The sequence below is a fragment of the Pimephales promelas genome, chromosome 7 (genome assembly GCF_988280905.1).
Source record: "Pimephales promelas chromosome 7, fPimPro1.hap1.1, whole genome shotgun sequence".
Taxonomy (NCBI): Eukaryota; Metazoa; Chordata; class Actinopteri; order Cypriniformes; family Leuciscidae; genus Pimephales; species Pimephales promelas.
In genome coordinates this window covers 18711880-18734455 of record NC_142775.1, presented here as the reverse complement: position 1 = coordinate 18734455, position 22576 = coordinate 18711880, and the positions used below count along the sequence as shown (strand labels likewise).

The 22576-nt window shown below is 37.8% G+C and overlaps 2 protein-coding genes across 2 annotated transcripts; one reads left to right on the top strand and one right to left on the bottom strand.

Moving 5' to 3' along the window:
- The first annotated feature begins 8158 nt into the window (after nt 1-8158).
- Nucleotides 8159-10182, top strand: LOC148978326 (ladderlectin-like). Its single transcript, XM_089133629.1, has 6 exons — nt 8159-8187; nt 8312-8393; nt 8669-8760; nt 9300-9425; nt 9556-9670; nt 9831-10182. Exons 2-6 carry the CDS (start codon nt 8327-8329, stop codon nt 9899-9901), a joined length of 471 nt encoding a protein of 156 aa, XP_088989755.1. The 5' UTR covers nt 8159-8187; nt 8312-8326; the 3' UTR covers nt 9902-10182.
- Nucleotides 10183-11541: 1359 nt separating this feature from the next.
- Nucleotides 11542-17142, bottom strand: casq2 (calsequestrin 2). Its single transcript, XM_039653098.2, has 11 exons — nt 16697-17142; nt 15369-15453; nt 14529-14629; nt 14314-14425; nt 13869-13942; nt 13410-13540; nt 13266-13311; nt 12476-12530; nt 12245-12345; nt 12081-12155; nt 11542-11923 (listed from the first exon to the last, which is right to left on the bottom strand). Exons 1-11 carry the CDS (start codon nt 16931-16933, stop codon nt 11693-11695), a joined length of 1248 nt encoding a protein of 415 aa, XP_039509032.2. The 5' UTR covers nt 16934-17142; the 3' UTR covers nt 11542-11692.
- Nucleotides 17143-22576: the final 5434 nt, after the last annotated feature.

The window sequence follows — 22576 nt, the reverse complement described above, 5'->3', positions numbered from 1 at the left end:
AGGCCTGTTAGTCTGCCTTTAAAAGGTCCACCTCCACTCTATTTATTATCCTAAATTAGGTGCACCTGTTAGAGGTCGTTAGCTGCATAAAGACACCTGTCCACCCCATACAATCAGTAAGAATCCAACTACTAACATGGCCAAGACCAAAGAGCTGTCCAAAGACACTAGAGACAAAATTGTACACCTCCACAAGGCTGGAAATTTGTTTTGTAATGCTACCCGAATCACACCGTTCCTTCGTTGGCCAGAGGAGAACTGGAACCCGACTGAGCCTGGGTTCTCCCAAGGTTTTTTTTTTTTCTCCGTTCAGTCACCTGATGGAGTTTTGGTTCCTTGCCACTGTTGCCTTGGCTTTTGGCTTGCTTAGTTGGGGACATTTAATATTCTTACTACTTGACTTGGAAAGGGCTATGGGGAAATTTCCAAGCAGATTGGTGAAAAAAGGTCCACTGTTGGAGCAATCATTAGAAAATGGAAGAAGCTAAACATGACTGTCAATCTCCCTCGGACTGGGGCTCCATGCATAATCTCACCTCGTGGGGTCTCAGTGATCCTAAGAAAGGTGTAAAATCAGCCCAGAATTACACGGGAGGAGCTGGTCAATGACCTGAAAAGAGCTGGGACCACAGACTGTTTCCTAGTGTTGGTAATACACTAAGACGTCATGGTTGGAAATCACGGAAGATTCCCCTTCTTAAACCAGCACATGTCAACGACCGTCTTAAGTTTGTCAATGACCATTTGGATGATCCAGAGGAGTCATGGGAGACTCAGGAGACTTTTCTTTCTCCTGAAAAAATCTTCTTGAAATTCATAAAATCCTCACCAAATCTTCAGGTGATAGCAATACATAAATGAATAAATAAACGCTTGATTTCGCTGCCATAGAAGGCCAGAAACTTTGGTGTGCTGACACTTTGCACATTTAAACATCTCTGTATTTAAACTGTCTGTTGACTTTAACAAATTATGTCATCTCTATAATCAGTGATTGCCATGGATCACACATAACAAATGTTTTGTTTGTCTTGCTGATTTCCCTGTGCACACCTTTTCTCAGTTTCCTTGTTGTAATTGACAACACAGAGTTGTTTTAGATTATAACATATAGAGTCAGCCAAAACTGTAGGAAATTACCTGTGTTCCCTTGCGTTTAAAATCCATGAACATTTATTGACATGGTGTGATGATAGCCTATTCCAAGTAGAAAACAGTTAAACTTAATCCGGGTAAGGGATACACTAAAATGAAAATTACTGGCCGAAGTCAAACCGAATAGAATGAAACACCTTTTTTTGCATTTTTGTCTATTTTGCGCATTATTATTATTATTATTATTTACCATTGCTCAATTTATACAATCAATATGTGCTTTTTTATTTTTTGTCTTACTTTTTAAAGAAAAACAATTACAAATCTACAATTTAAAAATACTTATTTAACAATGAACTTTTTTTAACATTCCAGCAGACACAAACAAAGCACAATATGACTTAAAATAAATAAATGAGTAAAATAAAAATATTTGTATTTGTTCATCTTCGAGCCCCCCTTCTTGAATAGCCTATATCAGGCCAATAGCCTACCTTTCTGCTGCTGAAAGAATGTAACTGAAGATCTACAATAAAAAAGTGCATTGAAAAAAGTGCAAAAAGGGGATGAGGCCACAACAAATGAAAAATCCTCCTATTATAAACCTTCAGGAAATGTGGCAGGTTCTTCAACTTGCCCCCGACTGAGCCTGGGTTCTCCCAAGGTTTTTTTTTTCATCTGATGGAGTTTTAGGACACCATCGGGTCACTTGATGGAGTTTTTCGGTTCCTTTCCACTGTTGCCTTTGGCTTGCTCAATTGGGGATATTCAAATTAAATGACCCATCATTGATCAGCTCTACCAAACTTGATTGTCTTTTTCTCATGAATAAACAAACACTGTTGAGTTGTCTTGATTGATACTGTGAAGCAGCTTTGATACAATCTGTATTGTGAAAAGCGTTATATAAATATATTTGACTTGACTTGACTCCAGCCACATGAGGTCTAGATCTAGGGCCAACTGCACCAGCATATGGTCTCACAAGGGGTCTGAGGATCTCATCTCGGTACCTAATGGCAGACAGGCTACCTCTGGCGAGCACATGGAGGGCTGTGCGGCCCCCCAAAGAAATGCCACCCCACACCATTATTGACCCACCACCAAACTGGTCATGCTGGAGGATGTTGCAGGCAGCAAAACGTTCCCCGCGGCGTCTCCAGACTGTCTGTCACATGTGCTCAGTGTGAATCTGCTTTCATCTGTGAAGAGCACAGGGCGCCAATGCCAAATTTACCTATCTAGGTGTTCTCGGGCAAATGCCAAACGTCCTGCACGGTGTTGGGCTGTAAGCACAACCCCCACCTGTGGATGTCGGGCCCTCATACCATCCTCATTTAATCTGTTTCTGACTGTTTGAGCAGACACATGCACATCTGTGGCCTGCTGGAGGTCATTTTGCAGGGCTCTGGTAGTGCTCCTCCTGCTCCTCCTTGCACAAAGGTGGAGGTAGCGGTCCTGCTGTTGGGTTATTGCCCTCCTATGGCCTCCTCCTCCTCTCCTGATGTACTGGCCTGTCTCCTGGTAGCACCTCCATGCTCTGGACACTACGTTGGCAGACACAGCAAACCTTCTTGCCACAGCTCGCATTGATGTGCATTCCTGGATGAGCTGCACTACCTGAGCCACTTGTGTGGGTTGTAGACTCCGTCTCATGCTACCACTAGAGTGAAAGCACCGCCAGCATTCAAAAGTGACCAAAACATCAGCCAGGAAGCATCGGAACTGAGAAGCGGTCTGTGGTCACCACCTGCAGAACCACTTGTTTATTTGGGGTGTACTAATTGCCAATAATTTCCAGCTGTTGTCTATTCCATTTGCAGAACAGCATGTGAAATTGATCATCAATCAGTATTGCTTTCTATGTGGACAGTTTCTATCACAGAAGTGCAATTGACTAGGAGTTACACTGTGTTGTTTAAGTGTTCCCTTTATTTAATTTTTTTTTTATTTTTTGAGCAGTGTATTTCATTTTATATCTCACATCTGTCTTTATATAGCATGGAACTTGTTTGTTTTTCTTTTTAAACTTTAAGCTGTGCTGTCAACAACATGTGTCCAGATGAAGGGTCTGTGATTCATAAAATCCTCACCAAATCTTCAGGTGATAGCAATAAATAAACGCTTGGTATCGCTCCCATAGAAGGCCAGAAACGTGCTGTGCAAACACGTGTGGCGTGCCAACACACTTTGCACATTTAAACATCTCTGTATTTAAACTGTCTGTTGACTTTAAAAAATAATGTCATCTCTATAATCAGTGATTCACACATAGTGAATCACATGGATCACACATAAATGTTTTGTTTGTCTTGCTGGTTTCCCTGTGCACACATTTTCTCAGTTTCCTTGTATTGTAATTGACAACACATCTCAGAGTTGTTTTTAGATTATATTATAGCCGTCAGCCAAAACTGTAGGAACAAAAAAATGTAGTCACAACAAATGAACAATCGTCCTATTATAAACCTAGCACTTAGTCTACTTCTCCAGGAAATGTGGCAGGTTCTTCTGTATGAAAAGTAGCTTCTTTGCTTTCTCACATGAAAGTCGGTTCCTCTTCTCATCGATGACGTGCAGCGCTAAACAGTCTCTTGCTGTCAGTGCTAGTGAATGAGCAAGTGAGCAAGTAAATGTGGAATGTGGCTATGCAAACTGAATGTGGCTATGCAAACTGAATTATGGATGATAAGGCAGACATTTTCAATACATATAGTTGAGCTAGAGGCTCCACATCACATCTGACCTGGGACGTTTCAATCAAACAACAATTTAAAGAAATATTAACATACAGTAATAATAATGACATAGGGGAGCACGTGGCACAACCTAACGCAGGGTTACATCTAACACAGACTTTTTACATAGTTCGTCAGGATCAAGCCGGCCGTCTTTCCGCTCTTTTTCTCCTGCTGCCAGAAGACGGTCTCCCGCAAATTTGCGGAAAGTTTTGATAATATTTCGTGAAGATACTTGACAAAGAGTGTTTTGACACCATGAAAGTAAATTTTTTCATCATAGATTTTTTCGGTTTCTGAGTTGGGTGTATACGCTTCCAAATCTAACTTTATATTGCCTTAATCTCTGTCTTGTTGGCTCAAACATAGCACCGTTTTGAAACATGTCAGCAATTCCTAGTTAGCTGTTTACCTGTTAGCTAGGTTTAAAATATGTAATACACAGCGGGGTTAATTCTAACACAGTGTTACAACTAAGCCGCCAATGATAATCAAATGAAAACGGAGCCACACAACTTTTCAGGTTTGAGTATACATTTAACTTTGTTGGACTTTCACAAACAATGTTGAAATTTAAAATGTTTAAAATTTAGTGTACTATGAATGATAACTTGTTTATTTATTACAAATATGGCCTGTTTTTAATGCAATAAACCCTTAAAATTTTTATTCTAAGCTCATTTGTACTATCATTACAGTTATTATTATTAATTATAATAATTGTACATGCAGCTGCCACACACAAATCTAATTTAATTGCAATTACAATATTTTATAATTTTATTTATTATTATTTATTGCAAAACTTTGCAGCCCTTTTCTATGTCTCTATCCATGATATTGATCCATAACAAAAGGATGATTGGATGAGGGATGGATGTATGGATGTCTGTCTATACAGATGCACAAACAATATCAAACTATACAAATAAAATAGTACTGAATTATGTGTGTTACACACAAGTGTTACAACTAACCCCTCTGTCTGTTACAATTAACAATTAACATATGGGGTAAGTTGTAACATTTTCACTTCTGTCACTTTCAGTGCAACTGTACGAAAATGGTAGGTCCTAGAAAAAAACTTTAAGTGTTCATTTGTAGCAGAGATGTGTATGTTGCTTGTGTAAAAAAATATTCATCTAACCTAATTACTTTTTAATTAATTGAGCCAAAACCAAAATGCGTTGTGCCCCGCTCTCCCCTATTTTGAATGGGACTCAAGTGGACTCAGGAATAAGTCCGAGTCCCAATATGTTCGAGTATGAGTCAAAATGCACACGAGTCCATGACAAGACCGAGTCCATTAAAATGTGGTCTCAAGACCAAGTCCGAGACCGAGTTCGACTCTCGAGTACACAACACTGATAAGTACCCCAAGGGAAATGCAGAGCAGCAAAGCCGATGCGCCATAACGGCTCATTATAGTGCGGCTCAACCAGAAGAGCTTAATCATGTAGGGTTTGAGGGTGAACCAACAACGCATTCTCACCCCAAGGCGTCACCTTTGACCATGCTTCAATATTTGACGTTTTAGGCGCCCTTTAGCGTCACTTACATGACGCGATCCTACGGCGTCATCTAACTGACGCTAAAGGAAAGCGTCTGTTAGAGGACGCGGTTAGGTTTAGGTGTGGGGTGGGGGTAGGGTACACGCGATCCTAGGGCGTCATCTAACTGACGCTAAAGGGCGCCTAAAGCGTCAGATATTGAAGCATGTCCAAATGCTTCCCAAGGCGTCAGTTAAGTGACGCCTTGGGGGTGAGAATGGGCTGGAACCAAACAAAACAGAATCTTCCATATGAGTCATTCAAACAGAATTCAACACCCCAGACCAAGAATCAACACTCCAGAACCATAAAGATGGCTCCCGCTAGTCTACTCTGGCCAAGGAAACCCCCAGTAAGAATTTTTATGACCCCCGTAAGCATTAAATAAAGTGGGCCATGCAAAGAAGGGCCTGTAGACACTGGCTTTAGTCTGTAGACACTAGCTCTTGTCTGTAGGCACTGGCTCGAAGAAAGTGACGTGATCAGTCTCTGACTGGGCAGAAGTGACGTGAACAGGCTCTGGATCGGCAGAAGTGACGTGAATAGTCTCTGGATCGGCAGACGTGACGTGAATAGTCTCTGGATCGGCAGACGTGACGTGAATAGTCTCTGGATCGGCAGACGGGATGTGAGCGGCCTGCAGCGGAACTAGAGCATTGCGGCAGGAACAAGTTCGTGGCCTGCGTGGTCTTCTGTACTTCGGTGAAGCAGTTGACGATCCCGTTCACCGCTGGGCTGAAGAGACCCGTGGGGTAGAGCGGCGCATTGTCTCGTCCGTGCTGCTGGCTAATGGAGGTCGACACATAGACAGTAAAAGAAATGGACACAGCGACCCCATTGATTTCAACTGAGAAAATTTAAGCCAGTTAAAAGCTGATCACCAGGCGTAGGCTCAAACTGAGCCAGTCATGTGAGCAACCTGTATGTCTTCTAGTAGCTGTTCCGAGTGAAATCTGAATAATTCCCTTCCGAATCTCACAGAGACAGTGAGAGTGAGTTTTACATGAGAAGGAGTTAAACTTCCCCCTGTCAAAGTGACGCCAAAATGAATGGCAGTCAATAGAATGTTTCAATTTCTGGCTGATGGATTACCCCCTTGAGTACACCATCGTGTACACATAAATCTCTGACCCGTCGTCTTCTTCCTTGTCTAATATCTGTCACTCTACATACGTCATCTGGTTTAATTGAAACGTTTGGCTGTGAGCTACATACAGGTGCATTTGATAGACAATCTCAGCACCCAATAAACGGCTCTGGGCATTCATAATCCACGCCTCAAATACGAGAAAATAAAGTGGTTCCCAGACCCAGATCTCAATTTTGAGACTTGGGTCTGACGTTAGCCAGGCTAGATGCAGCCATTGATGCTCTTGTTTTTCACGGTTCACTGTAGGACTTTTCAAGGAGCGAAAGTTTCAGTGCACTGGAAGGATTTTGCCATCGACTCCCTGATCAGTGCCCTGACTACTGAACTAGGGAACTGACGCACCCAACAAACACTGGCGGACTCGTTAGATCATCAAACGGTATATTGCAGGTTAAATATGAAGAGTTCAGATGCAAAAGCCTCTAAATGCCATTTGAAATTTTCTTCTAAAATGACAATTTTTATCAAGCTTGTATATTTAAGTTCAGTAATTTCACTTAAATGACAATTAATAGGTAATCTCCATTACCATTTAAGTGAAATTACTGAACTTAAATATACAAGCTTGATAAAAATGATCATTTTAGAAGAAAATTTCAAATGGCACTTAGAGGCTTTTGCATCTGAACTCTTCATATGGTTCCAGTGACAAAGTAACCTACTGTAGCCCTAACCATGGCTGCAACCACAAACAAGCATCCTGTTGTTGTGCTCACGCATTCTCACCCCAAGGCGTTACCTTTGACCATGCTTCAATATTTGACGTTTTAGGCGCCCTTTAGCGTCACTTACATGACGCGATCCTACGGCGTCATCTAACTGACGCTAAAGGAAAGCGTCAGTTAGAGGACGCGGTTAGGTTTAGGTGTGGGGGTAGGGTACGCGATCCTAGGGCGTCATCTAACTGACGCTAAAGGGCGCCTAAAGCGTCAGATATTGAAGCATGTCCAAATGCTTCCCAAGGCGTCAGTAACTGTGTGCTCGGAACATCTCGTCCTGATCAACTTCTGTTGCTGTATTCCATTGTGTTTGAAAGAGAGTTTAATGTTATATATTTTCATAGGTGTCACGGTCGTGGTTCTAATGAAGCGTACAATGAAGGAAATACTCAAAATAAATCTTTAATCCAAGAATCAAAAAAATAACCAGGAGAATAACCACAAACACACTGACATCAAACAACTGGCAAAAAAAGGAGCTAAAGAGATAATTAAGACAGAATAAAATTAATTCATAGAATGAATTAGAAACACACATTGGGAAATCTTAAACGGGCTCCATTTACAAAAAAATTGATGTTTTTAAAGCTTATACAAAATAAAATGACTAATATTTGTCATTTTAAATGTTTAAATATTTAATGTGGGAAATATCCCTTATGACTTTTATTTAACAACTATAAATATTTAAAATACTTTAAAAATAAAAATATTGAGCTAATTAACATTTAAATTTCTACAGGCTTATCTCATTCTTCAATATTTGAAATTGATTTCGTGAGAACAAAATTGTACAAATCAAACAATCACATCCTGTTTCATTCTCGTGACTTTAAGTACACATTATGTGACATTAGGTAAAGTATAAAAGCAGGGCTCATTTTTTGGAACTTCACAAAAACTTCTTCTGAGATTCTAAACTTTAAAATCTTAAGGTGAGTTTTTGGAACAGAAATCTACTGAATAACATTTTTAAAGTATCTTTGTCTTTAAAATGCATTGAGAACCCACAGTGCAGCATATGAGTATAGACATTTAACTTTACTTTTTCATTTTTAGGTTCATTTCAGGTTCATGATGGCAATGCTGAGAAGTCTAATTCTTCTTTTCGTTATCTTCTCCATGGGAAATGCAGAAAAGGTAACCTTTACAACCTTAAAAATTTCATTGTAAAACCCTTATACAATTAGTATATTATTAATATTAGCTAATAGAGGATTTTGGAAATGTACAATATTCCATTTACTAATGTTTGCATGATTAATGAGGGATTTACAGTGTCAAAGTACACTTAATTTTGGCACATAATCACACAAACATGAACCAAGCTACATAAAATAACAAATAATTGAAATACATTCTTTGCTGTGAGTATTACAAAAGACCTGTAACATTTATTTTCTGGATGCACAGTTCATTTAGTTGAAAAATGCCCCACTGGATGGACAAATTTTGGACTCCGGTGCTACAAGTTCTTCTCTCAGACGGTTAACTGGATCACAGCAGAGGTAATGTATTAGTTACAAGGTGATTTGGACAACACTTTATTTTAGGTGTCTTTAGCCTACATCTAACATAAATAAAAAGTACATGGCACACTGTACATGTATGATGTAAAGCACATGATGTAAAGCACTTTTGCTGCTATTGAGGTGGGATATGGGGAAGGTTAGGGACGGGTTTGATATGGTTAGGTTTAAGGGTGGATTGAGGTGTAAGGTACGGGTCAATGTTGTTACACAATCTAATTACAGAAATGAATTCTGAATTAACTGCATGCGTTTTTTTTAAGATATAAAAACACGTATGTACACAATAAGTGCACTGAATCAAATTATTAATTTAAACTTATAAAGTGGGAATGGTGATTTTTATTTTTTAGTAAAACGTTCTTTTATGCAAGTAAATAAAACAGAAACCTACTGAGCAAATAATAAATCAGAGCATACATACTTTGTTTGCAAATGACTAAAATGGTTTTTAAAAAGTCTCATGATTTCTGCTAAATAGATTGGATTTTGTATTCACAAAAAATCTGTCTCTTCAGAAAGCCTGTCAAGCTCTTGGTGCGAATCTCGCATCTGTGGATAGTAAACCGGGAAATGATTTCCTAATGAGTTTGTTGCCTTCTCCTTCTACATTATGTTGGCTTGGTGGTCATGATGGTGTACAAGTAAGTTGAATTGTTTCTAATGACAATTTTTAAATTTAAAATTATTGTTTTTTATTTTATCATTACAACTTAATTAGCTTCTTAAATCTGACAGTAGTGCACTTTTGTATTCATTCTCTTCTCTCATTAGGAAGGACAGTGGTTGTGGAGTGATGGAACTGTGTTTACTGGCTATAACAACTGGTGCTCTATAGAACCCAACAATCTCGGTGGTTCCGAGAACTGTTTGGAGATCAACTGGACCTGTGAGAAAGCACTGTTTTTTCAATTATAATTTACAATACTATAATTTCATATCATACGGTAACATGAAATTACTCATGGATTTCACCTTAAATTTAACTTTTTTTATTCTAACACAATAATGATCAGAATAACTTCCTATTTCATTTTTCCACCCTACAGCTAACCGTTGCTGGAACGATCTGCCCTGTTCAATCAATACAAGGAGCTATATTTGTGTTGTGGATGTGTGAGATCATATGCAGCCATCCTGCGACACATGTAGCCTACTTTGATTGTACTACATTTGATTTTTCTCATCTTATCTTTACAAAAATGTCATTTTGAAATGAAATCTCTTCAAAATTTGATTCTCTTCTCAATATTTTTTCTGAAACACTCAAATTAATAAAAACATCGATGAAGCAAAACATGTGCAACGTGAGGAAATGCTAAAAAAAATGTATAGCTGGCAAAGTTAAAGTCTTATGAAATACACTGACAATTTATTATTGTCCTTTCAAAAGTAACTGAATGCCTACACAGTAATTGTAATTCTATTTAAAACATATTAATGTAGGCTACATGTATAATTAAAATGTTATTATAAAATATATAGTGGTTTATAGACACTAATGCATTTGAAAATTATTAATTTTCCGCTTTAAAAAAACCTTTACATGTATAGCCACGCCCCCTGAACCCCCATAATAAAGATGGCTCTGCAGACTGCGGAGGTGGATGACTTCTCATTTTAGACAAACACACACCTCTGAATGAATCAAAAAGAAAGGGCCAGCTGCCAATAAAGCGTCCTGTCAATAAAGTTAATCAATGAACAAATGGAACAGAGAAAATTACTAACTGGTTTTGAACTTGTAGCTTTAATAAAAATTAGTCTAAATATAATTTATAACTTATGCAGTGCAGATTGTTTGATAACTTTATTAAATTTATGTTTGTGTCCTACCTGTTACACAGTTATATTTTTATCCAGACATCAATTATTGATCATTATAGGTGTTATCAATCATTTAGTTGTTACTGCTAATTTCAGAATTATTTGAAGCTATGTTTATCAAACATTGGGCCAAGAATTGAGGATCTTGCAAGGCAAAGGCTCAGTTCTCACCATTACCTACCTGCAAGCTTCTGTAAAAAATGCAGATGATGCTACTATAGGCCTAGTAATAACAATAACAAAGCATACATCAATATCAGAGGTCTGGTGCCAATTCCAAATTATAGCAATAGTCTAGTAATGATATAGGCCAACTGATGATAATAATAATTATAATACAACAACAACAACAACAACAACAACACTAAAGCATGCTATCTCATATAATTAGCAATAGCCTATGATGAGGCCTATACTAGGCCTATACTGCTCATAATATTAATAATAGTATTAATTAATGTGGCGAGTTTGGCACTGGGGCCCCAACTGCAATGAACCAGATGGGGGGGGGGGGGGGGGGGTTGGGGTTTGGCGGAGCAGCTTGCAAAAGGTTGAGAACCCCTGGTGTAGACGAACACTGACACCCTGTGGTAAAATAATGGCGTATTTTTTTTTTTTTTTTTTTTTTTTACTGCCGCAGCTTTCTCGGATTGGCTTGGTTTGAATTCAAACGTCATCTTCCGATGAGTTTTGAAAATAAAATCAATAAAAAACAATAAAATCAATAAAAAATGTCCAAAATATAAAATCTTATTACAGACTTCATTTTAGGTGGCGATGTTTTCTACAGTAGAAGATCTGTTCAGAAGAATAATATGACATATTCCTGTAATTCCAGAGGTAAAATTACACTGCAGTATTTCATTTGAATGCATTTTTTACTTTCCAGTTTAGAGCTGATTAAATTAAATGATCTTAAAAGAAATTTCACCTATAAATAAGAGACATGTACACTTGTATAATTTCAGATTAACATGAAGAACACTCCGCAATTTATCCACTGATGTACAAAATGTACAGAATGATTTTACTGTTAAGGACAAAATTATCTCCGCAGATTTGTTTGAGGTTCACAGTATATAAATCATTCATCATCATCATCGTCATCATCATCATCATCATCATCATCATTATCGTCGTCATCATCGCCATTGTCGTCATCATTGTCTTCATCATCATCATCGTCGTCGTCATCCTCCTCATCATCATCCTCGGTGTTGACTGTTCCAGAGAGGACATCTTCTATCCAGTTTTCCAGTTCTTCAGGTGATGGTAGCTCATCATCATCAGGTATCTCCAACCAGACACTGTCCGCCTGTCGTAGATACCATGAGTCAATGGACTTGTGTCAGCAATAAACATTTTTTCTAATAATAATAATAATAATACATTTGTGGGACAGATCCAGACATGAGAAATAGGGCCTTCATAATGAACTCAACGGGTTAAATAAATTGAAGTATTGCACTTACATCTGTAACATTTACTATGCCAATCTGTGGTCTAAAGAGGTCAACCTTGAAGGTCTTCTCCCAGTACGGAATGAGCTGAGAAAGGAAATGTGCATATAAAGGGGGTTTTAAAAAAGAATTTGACTCAATTTAGTCATGCATCTATCCAGACTTATTTTAGTCACCATTGGGAAGTTGTCTGGGTCGATCCACACAATACTCAGGTCTGGATTGTGTGTGTTGTCTCTGGCCACCTCCTTTAAAATCTCCAAGAATTCAAAACCATCTAAAAAACAAAAACAAAGTTAAGCTCAAGTCCTTATCTCATTAATTCATTTAGTCAATGATGCTTGCACCAAACAAAAATCATTTGGCTTTATGACGAATTAAGGGAGGTGTCCTGAAACTGCACATACCAGGGTCCTCCTCTTCTGCAAAGGCTACAATGTGAATCCCATTTAAATCATCCTCCTGCATAAGAGAACATCCATTTCAGTGCCATTGCTTTATGATAACTGGCTTACATGTATTTCTCCACTTCGCATTTGGGTGCGATCACCCTGTAGGGGCATAATTTTTGCTATAAATCCCACTTATTGCATGACCATTTAGTAAATAAATACATATTGGCACTGTGGACATAAAATATTGATTTGAGTTCTTAAAATGTCTGCCAAAAAAGAAAAAAAAAACAGTCCATTACAATATAACCAGACCAACAATTTTAATGTAAAATTAAGAGTGAAGTCATCTGGGGTTATTTTTTTTTTTTTTTTACAATCGATAACCGAGATGTTGCAAGATTGTATTTGTATAAAAGAGAGAGAAAGCAGAGATATGAGAGACATGAATTGAGACACGAAAAAAAAAAAAACTTAAAGTAGATTATGTGTTGCCTTCAAATTTTAAGTTTAGTCAACTTGAAATCCAAAGTTGTACCAAAGTTGGGACCACTTGGGTATTTGAGTTGAATAAACATACAATCTTAAGGCAGCACGAACACTTACTTTTTTAAGTTGAAACAACGTTTTTTTTGTTTTTGTTTTACTGTGAGTTGTAGTGGTTATGTTTAGGAATGGGTTAAGGGATCTAGAATCATGAAGAATAAGGCATTAATATGTGTTTTATAAATACTAATATACTGGTAAGTGAATGTGTACACAATCTAAAGTGTTATCAATTTGTCATTTAAAAAATATTGCTCACCCAGGTCTCAAACATGTCCTCTGCCCTGAGCTTTCTTAGAGTTGGTCTGTGGAGGTCAATAAAGGATAGCATTGTTTTGTAATATGAGATCAGTATAAAATATCTGTATATCCAGAAAATTATTAGATCAGCTTTCCTGATTACCTCCTGTGTTCAGATATGAAGGCCACCAGCTCTTCCTCTGAGTGGGGTTTGTCTGGAATGGTGACTGGTTCCTCCATGAAGGGCTCATAGAAGTCCACCTCATTCATCTTCAGAGTCAGCTCTTTTGCCACCTACAATGCAAAAATAAGAGCAACTCATCTACCATCAATTGGCTTTATGCTCCTTGTTTCCTGTCTGTCAATATTGGACAAATTGATTAATCCAGGTGTGCCTGACCTCAGTAGTCACGGCAACAATAATCAGACACACCTGAATTAATCAAGTTCGGCCAATAATGGCAGACAGGAAACAAGGAGTTGGCTTAAGTTCAGGAAGTAGTGCAGCTGTGCATAAGGTCAATTGTTTTCGGAGAATTACCACCTCCCCAAAAGCAAAATAATCATACAATGATACAGATCTTCTGAACATAAACAGAGCATAAAATAGCATGATACTCACAGATTTCTCAAAGGTGGCAAAAAATTTGATAAAAGGCTGAAATTGTTCAGCTGCTTCTTGGAAAGCAAGATAATCTGAGGAAACCAGAGAAAAAAGAAAGAAGAAAATGGGGAGGTGAGGTAAGTCGATGATTTATTTATTTTATTTGATAAAATACAACAGGGAATCAAATTACTGTCAATTTTCTTTTTATTGTAAGTGGGCTTTTTTTGGGGGGGGGGGGGGGGATATTGTATCTTGACCTACAATGCTCAAGATAGCTCATAAGGTTTCAATGTGCATAAAACTGGAATGTGTTAATGTTTATTGCATGGTTTTAATTCATTGGTATATGTAAGTGTGTGTTTGAAACATGCAGAGATAAGATAACTGTAGCTGATGGTTATATTTGTCTCTAATCATTCAGATACTTCTTGCCTCTCATAGTCTGCACATACATACTCACGTTCAGAGTCAAGACTCTTGAAGAAGCCAATGAGTTTGATATCTTCTTCCATACGGTCAAAAGCTCGCAACTCCAGAGCATTGTCAATTATCTCAACCGGATCTTCCAACAGCTGAAGCGTGAGGGAGAGAAGGGGAGGCAGAGAGTTAAAAAGACATAGAAAAGTGATAAAACAAATAAGATGTCTGGATTTATGATAAACACAGATTATTTACGTCCAGAATGAATTCCACAAGAGTGTCTGCAGAGAGAAGTCCATCAAATTCAATCACACGGTCCTCCTTAAACACATAGACGCTCCCCTCCTCATGCAAACCTTCCAGTGAAACACAAAATGGCAGTGTAAAGTACATTGTACAGTCTTTATAGCCTACTGATCATTATCCATTTATCCAAATATCCTGCAGGGATTGATGTTGTGTTAAACTATAAACTGTGATATTTAATGAGGATAATGATAATAATCATGTCTGTATCTCAATAAAAGATTTACATAAAACAAGAGAGTGCAAGTCCACGGTGTTATATGGGTCACAGTGATTTTGCCAAGTATAACATGTTCCTGAACTGGATCAACATGGTTTGTTGGTCCTGGAATCCCTACCCATAACTTATCCCTTAACTCAGTGGGAAATGATACACTCTAAAAAATGCTGGGTCGTTTTAACCCAATTTTGGGTCAAATATGGACAAACCCGAAATGTTGGGTTAAAAATGTAATGTAAAAATTTAACCCAACAGCTGGGTTAGTCCATATTTGACCCAAAGTTGGGTTAAAACAACCCAGCATTTTTTAGAGTGTAGGTGAAACACCTAACCCTGGCTGTAAGCCGAAACTTGACGTAAACAGTAAACCCTCAAATATGATTGTTGATTGGAATGGTGTTTCAGGATCAACAAAGATGTTTTTCAGGTACATGTTGCACTTGGTGAAATCATGTTCACCATGTGAAATGAGAGGTATGAAAGTAGTGTTACTTTAAGCAGAGTGATACACCGTTGTCACGGTCGCTGATACACGTATAGAGTATATTATATAGATTATTTTGCCTCACCTAGTTTCTTGGCAACCTTAGCATCTTTTTGGGAGTCAACCATTCCAAAGCCAATTTCCTTTTCCTCTAAGACTTGAGCAGCTAACTGTGGAAAAACATAATTATTTGTACTATAACAGTATGCTTTTATTTGTCTTATTTAGTATTAGTTCAGGCTCCAAAGGAAATTCAAAGCAAAGTATAGCATTATGCTATTCGGTCAAATTGTTCAAAGACAGTACACGCAGTCTCATCCCAAGACGTCATAAAACTGACGCTTTTGCCCATACGTCAACATCCGCCGTTTTAGGGTACCCTTAAACGTCGGTTAGATCACGATCCTAGGGCGTCATACAACTGACACTACACCTTTAACGTCAGTTAGGTGACGGGGTAGGTTTAGGTCTGGGGTAGGGTTAGGATTAGATAACATCATCTAACCGACGTTTAAGGGCGTTTAACCGACGTTTACCCTAAAAAGGGCGGATGTTGATGTATGGTCAAAAGCGTCAGTTGTATGACGTCTTGGGATGAGACGAACAAAAATAATTATTTACTCAGAACAAGAGGTGTTGGAGAGTGCACACAGTTTGCCCTCCAATGTGAGACACTCTCACCCAATATGATGGGAATAAATGCTGGAGGAATTGTTGGAAGGCATGAGTTAAGCAGCTGTTTATTCTCAAGCATTGTAATTTAGAGTGAACATCAAGATTATGTGAACATGCTTCAGATTTTTGTTTAAAAAACCTTGTGTAATATTGCTGTGAATATCAGAAGTACAAAGAGTACCATGCACTGACACAATAGTCTAGATAGTGAACCTCATGTAGAGTAAAGGAGAATACACTCATGTAATCGTTTTAGAAGTGTTCTGATTCCATAAATATCTTGGTGTTCTGCTTTAATTATGACGCAAGTCTAAAAGCCAGTTTCTTAAGTCCACATTCAAAAGGCGATCAAGAGTACTGAAAATGAAGTGTTTGATTAACATGCTGACTAAAGATGTCCACTTATTTAAATCCAGATAAGTGGAAAAAAAGAGAACCATGCGAAGATAGATATGTCTGTGGGCCTCTAAACTGATATTACTACATACAGCATGCAAAAAATGTATTTGAATTTATGATGACCACCCATATTCATTTTACACAGAAATAAAAATACCAGAACCTCCCCCACAAAAAAAATAATAAATATAATGTACTTAATTTTAATAGCCACTGCACAGTTGTTGAAGGCTGTGTCTGTAGTCAATCCCATGTGCTTTGCTCCAATAAACACTCTCTGATTTCCATTCAGTCTAACACCTTACATCATGCATTCACACTTGACTTTTCCTCTCTTACCTCAAGCACCAGTTCAGTCATTTGTAACTGTTTCTGCAGATCTTTTGCAGTTGGCGCGGGAGCGTGGTAGAACAGGCAGAGCATGTCGTATTTCTTCAGGGATTTGCGGTAGTTCTTGTCATCTATGTCCAAGACACGGTCTTTGCCATCATAACGTGGGAATTCAAGGCCTTTCTTAGCACCAGCCAGGGTACAGACACCCAGAGAGGCAAGCAGCAGGATCCAGGTGGTCTTCATGGTCTTTTCCAAAAAAGAAACTATGGCTCTTCATGCAGCTTCACTAGCTTTCAGAAAGCTTTGGTCTAGACGTGTGAGAAATATAAGTGAAGAGTTATTAACAGAAATAATAAGAGTGCAAACCGTCCAGGCCAAAATTCAGCTTTCTTCGGCAAACCCTTGACTCTCTGCCTTCTCTCCTGACCTGAGACAAAGAGTGGCTGATGGATTGTGCTGGTAATAGTATTGAAGCGAGCAGCCAGGATACCTTACATAGCAGCGTTCCTCTAACCCTTTTTTAGGAGACCAGTTGTTTCAGAGCTAAAAATATCCCAGCATAGGCACAAGGGGACTGTGGAAGACTGATTAGGCCGCAGCTAATGACATTTGATGCTGAGAGAGAGATCATAACACAGATGCAGACAAGAGCAAATACACTCTTTTCAGTATGAAAGATGGAAAACAGCTTTCAGTTAGTGACAAAGTCATTGTGCATTCGAGTGTACTGTACTGTAACCGGACACTTGTCCACTGTTAAAAAAAAAAAAAGCTCACACTTACACACAGGTCTTCCTATGGTCCCTCTACATTTGTGTGCAAGTTAAGCTGACATTGTATGTCCTGTTGTGACATGTGACAGTGATTTGAGCTGTGAGCTCTAAAAAAAAACATTTGCACAGGGAAAGAGATGGCCAAACGTTTAATTGGAATTCCTTATGGAGGCAGGAACCCTGGAGCATACAATCAGTTAATAGAATTATATAAGGCATAATATACTTTTTTTTCCCCCCATTACATTTCAGTTCAATTCTCCATGAATGAATAAATAAATTAAGCAAGGAAGGAAGGATGGAACGAAAGAACAAACAAACACTGACTTACTAAAAATACAGTGACAAATTATGTTCACGAGTTTCTAAATATGTTCTTTTTATCCCCAGTCCTCACGCTTGTTACATTTGAATCACAAATTTAATAACTAGAACTTTTTTAAGTCTGTGTGACTTTAAATATAATCTGTTGTCATAGAAATGACACCGCCAATGTCCAAATTAGGATCAGCTGTCTTAAGGATTCCTGTCTAATTGCTTTGGACATTCCTAAAAAGTATCTTTCTAATATTAACATATACAGACTTAAAATAGTCTTAAAGCACAACATCAAACTCAAATTGCTAACATGATTTACAAATCTCTCACGATACAACTAATCTCCACCCTGTACTGAAATTTATTTCAGTGCTGTTTTATGTCCATATAGATGGAACAGTGTTCATTGAAGTTACAGATAACAAAATGCTGGAAGAATACCTTTGTCTGGGAAAACCAGTCTTCATTTTTGTACTTGTGGTACTGTAATGCTCCCTTCTCTTGGACAATGCTTATTAGCATTGACAACAAATAATCACAAACAGTTAGCTGATGATGTTTAATATTTCCCCCAGTAAGCTAGCTGTTGGTGTAAACTTTAAGCTATGCTGGAACTGGGTGACATTGAGCTGAAGAGTTTACTTATGACGCTCGTGAGTGACTCGTGCAGGTTCAGGAAGGCTCAGATTTTGCTAATCAGTCATAACAATGAAGCAGAAAGAAATCACTGGAGAGAGAACTTAGTTGCTCCAGGTTCTCTCTTCAGTGTTGTCTCAATTGAAGTTGCTAATTGAAACCATTAGGTGGCATGTGTTTCACATGTTTCGTTGAATACAGTTTCATTTTCATGAGGTTATGAGAAGGAAAGAAGATCCTTTTAATCAAAATTACACCCTATGTAGTTGGTCTAAATTTTTATGTTTACTACATTCATACTTTCCTGTCACACACTGATCGATTCCTCTCAATTTATCACACACGATTTGAAGTCTGTATGGTGAACATTAGCCTATAGTCACGCAAAAATTGCAGTAGGCCTATAACCTATTTTTCTCAACAACAACAACAAAAACAATTCCACAATTTCTACACTTCACAAAGAAAACCACAATGTGAACATTTAGCTGGATATTTTAAATGAAACACAGCTTTGGAGATAGCAAGCTGTGACACTGTTGCTTAACCTTGAGTGTTGTTAACACTTACATTAAAAAATAGTTGCTCTATAGCACCACTGTAAAAACCTTCTTTTGGGAACTTTATTCTTAAAGAGTGCAGTTTTATAGTACAATATATATATATATATATATATATATATATATATATATATATATATATATATGAAGAGTTCAGATGCAAAAGCCTCTAAATGCCATTTGAAATTTTCTTCTAAAATGACCATTTTTATCAAGCTTGTATATTTAAGTTCAGTAATTTCACTTAAATGACAATTAATAGGTAATCTTCATTGCCATTTAAGTGAAATTACTGAACGTAAATATACAAGCTTGATAAAAATGATCATTCAAGAAGAAAATTTCAAATGGCATTTAGAGGCTTTTGCATCTGAACTCTTTATATATAGATATAGATATAGATATATATAGATATATACTGAATAAAGCCTGTTTCCTCCATATACACAAAACAAAGATAATGTTGTTCCTTTGAGACTTAGCCTACTCAAGGACAAGAAAGTAAGAGAAATGGAGAAAGGGAGGGAGGGAGGGAGGGAGGGAGGGAGGGAGGGAGGGAGGGAGGGAGAGAGAGAGAGAGAGAGAGAGAGAGAGAGAGAGAGAGAGAGAGAGAGAGAGAGAGAGAGAGAGAGAGAGAGAGAGAGAGAGAGAGAGAGATTCTATCGAAATCTGAAATCAAATTATGAAATGGAGGAATATCTCCAGAGTGTGAGAGACACAAAGCAGAGACAGATCCTGAGCAAGTACAGGCTGAGTGAACACAGTCTAGCCATCGAGACCGGCAGACACAGAAAGAGCTGGCTACCCCGAGAGCAAAGGGTGTGTGTTCAGTGTAGCACAGGAGAGATCGAAACAGAGACACACTTCCTCCTCCACTGCCACAAATACAGCTCGATCAGAGACCTCTACTTCAAAAAACTTAATAACCTTATACACAACTTTACAACCATGACTGAAGTAGAGCAGATAAAGATAATACTAGGAGAGGGACAGACCGCAGCACTGGCTGCCAGATACGTGTGTGCGTGCCACAGCCTGAGAGACAGTAGGTGAATGTGTGTGAATGTGTGACCTCAGTGTATCTCCCTAATGTCCACCACAGTGACCCTCAGTAATGTGTGTATGTGTGTATATATATGTTAAAACACTGTGGTATCAAACGTTCATAGAATTTATATTTTGTTACACAGTTATTTTTTGCAATTAATTTAATTTGTACATTTCAATTTAAGTTGTTATTATTCTTTTTTTTTTATTGATGTCTTCACTATGCTATGTGTTACAAGCTTTGGCAATATTGTAATATGTACAGTCATGCCAATAAAGCAATTTGAATTGAATTGAATTGAATTGAGAGAGAGAGAGAGAGAGAGGGTGAAAGGTGATGGAAATGTTTGACTTTCCACTGGCACATTTAATGTTCAAAAAGGCAGAAGAATACAAATAAGCATATCGTCACCTTTCTCTCATTTAAAACAGACAACTCACAAGATTCTCTTTGGTTTATTTGAGGGGTCTGAAGTGAACCAAATAAAGTTGGATAATGCATCATAGTAAAACACTGTGATGTTAGAAGGTATGGCATGAAAAGAACGTTATGTAAAACAATAAAGTGTCGACCTGCAGGTTTGTGAAGTACAGTATAACATGACTGGTCATGGACTGAACATTGTCAGTGCAGACAGCAAGAGCAAATAATGATATAGTTATTCATCTAACTTCATTTCTATGAATTCAGAGTGTGTTATATCAGATATTTTGAGAGTAACACAATGGGGCTTTGTGGGAAATTGCATAGGCTACTCTCTGTTATTTGTCCATGCATGCGTGCTTATACGTAGGCTATTTTTGTATTTAAGAAAAGCTGTGGCTATGCTGTGGAAGATGTCAGCTTGAAGTTGAAAGCTTGTAGTCACAATAAATGAGCAACATTCACCTGGCTCTGATAAATCACCAGCGAAAATAGAAAGCGACAAGTCTAAACAAAGAGAAAATAGGATAAGATTCTTCATAAGATTCTTTCTTTCTTTCTTTCTTTCTTCTTTGTGAGTGGGGGGGTTCTTCTGCACGTAACTCACAGTTCAATGCTTGAAAAATATGTGCACTGTTAATGTGCACTGATATTAATAGAGCTCCTGCTTGTTTTATCTCAGGCATTCACATGTTTTATACATTCAGTCCTGTTCAATTTTGAACAACATCCTATTGTATCACACACTAAAACTCTCATTTCCAATACTGTAATTTGTACTTTAAAATCATTTATTGCTTTATAAGCTATATATATATATTCCTGTTTGATGCTAATGATTTTGTTGTTTCTGAATTCTAAAGTGAGTTAGATTTTACTTGGAATTTATTATTTAAACAGACATAAACTTCTAAGAAGATTGTTCTATATGACGTTAAAGGATGAGAACGGGCTGGAAGATTACATGTAATGAAATGCATGTACTTTTCCATAAAGTCTGTCCCTTCAGGCGTCATCATGCCTCACCCAGTTCCTGTCACTGGGTGTCAAACTTTTTACCCTCCACCCTTCTGACTTTTACCATACATTCTTAGAAAAAAAAGGTGTCACTGAGGCGGCACCCTTTCAAAAGGTCCATTTTGATACTGAAAGTGTGCATATTAGTGCCTGAATGGGAAAACATATTAGGCAGTGCTAAACTAATTAATTAGCTTATAGCTAATATTTTTGCTGTATCAAGATTCACTACTTACTTAATAAAGAGAACCAGTGTAGGTGCATGCAGCTTTATTATGAATTACAATAAGGAGGACGGAGCTTAAAAAGTGTGGCTAATGATTAGAATCAAAAGGGCCATTTAACATGTAACACAATAAAGTGACCGGAGGGGTGTGGAAAAAACAGGAGCATGAGATGAAGGACAATTTAAGCAAATAACTAGTCATGGACTTCACATCAACAGCTATGCAGGCAGCAATATCAGATATAAAAATGTACAATTATCCATCTTTACAAATCTTGATCAGTAGTTCTACAGCTTGTGCTAAACCAATTTGGTCCTTTGACGACTTTAGCATCATTGTGGTTCCTCTGAGGTCCGTTACCAAAGGCCTGAACATTGTGTTAAAGCCTCTTGATTAACCCAGCATCAATAAATATTTTCCTTTTCCATTCAGATGCCTTTTTGTGGAATGATTTCATTAGTGGAAGAATCTCCTGCACAGCGGAACCGCCTAACTGGTCATCTATATAGAATTTTGGGAATGTGTGGCATCCGTGTTTGATTTGCTGTGGGTTGTGGTGGAAAAGAACAGATTCATCAGATGAGATGCTGAACAATGCTGTTTTTCGTGTGTCTCTGTCTGGTGTGTGATTGCTTGTGACAGGTTTACATTACCAAATTACCACATTACCTAAGCCTTGACAGGGATGTTGTTTTCAAGGAATTCAAATGTTAGTCTTTGATTCAGTTAACTAGTTTATTATACCACCACAAGAATGAAGTATATACCTTTCAAGTCAATTTTGAGGTTAATTGCCATTTTTACATTTAACAAACATCCAAGCAGCACTGAAAGTCCCACAACATAAAAAAGATGGTATTTTCATAGTATGACAGTATTTACAC

Bases quoted from the DNA above. Each gene is read 5' to 3' on its own strand.
- LOC148978326 (XM_089133629.1), top strand. From the start codon at position 8,327: ATGATGGCAATGCTGAGAAGTCTAATTCTTCTTTTCGTTATCTTCTCC. The intron at 8,394-8,668 runs TAACCTTTACAA...GATGCACAGTTC, and splicing joins CATGGGAAATGCAGAAAAGG to ATTTAGTTGAAAAATGCCCC. The intron at 8,761-9,299 runs GTAATGTATTAG...CTGTCTCTTCAG, and splicing joins TTAACTGGATCACAGCAGAG to AAAGCCTGTCAAGCTCTTGG.
- casq2 (XM_039653098.2), bottom strand. From the start codon at position 16,933: ATGAAGACCACCTGGATCCTGCTGCTTGCCTCTCTGGGTGTCTGTACC. The intron at 14,630-15,368 runs GTGAGGCAAAAT...TTTCACTGGAAG, and splicing joins TAAGGTTGCCAAGAAACTAG to GTTTGCATGAGGAGGGGAGC. The intron at 12,156-12,244 runs GTGACTAAAATA...TTCCTTTCTCAG, and splicing joins ACCCAGACAACTTCCCAATG to CTCATTCCGTACTGGGAGAA.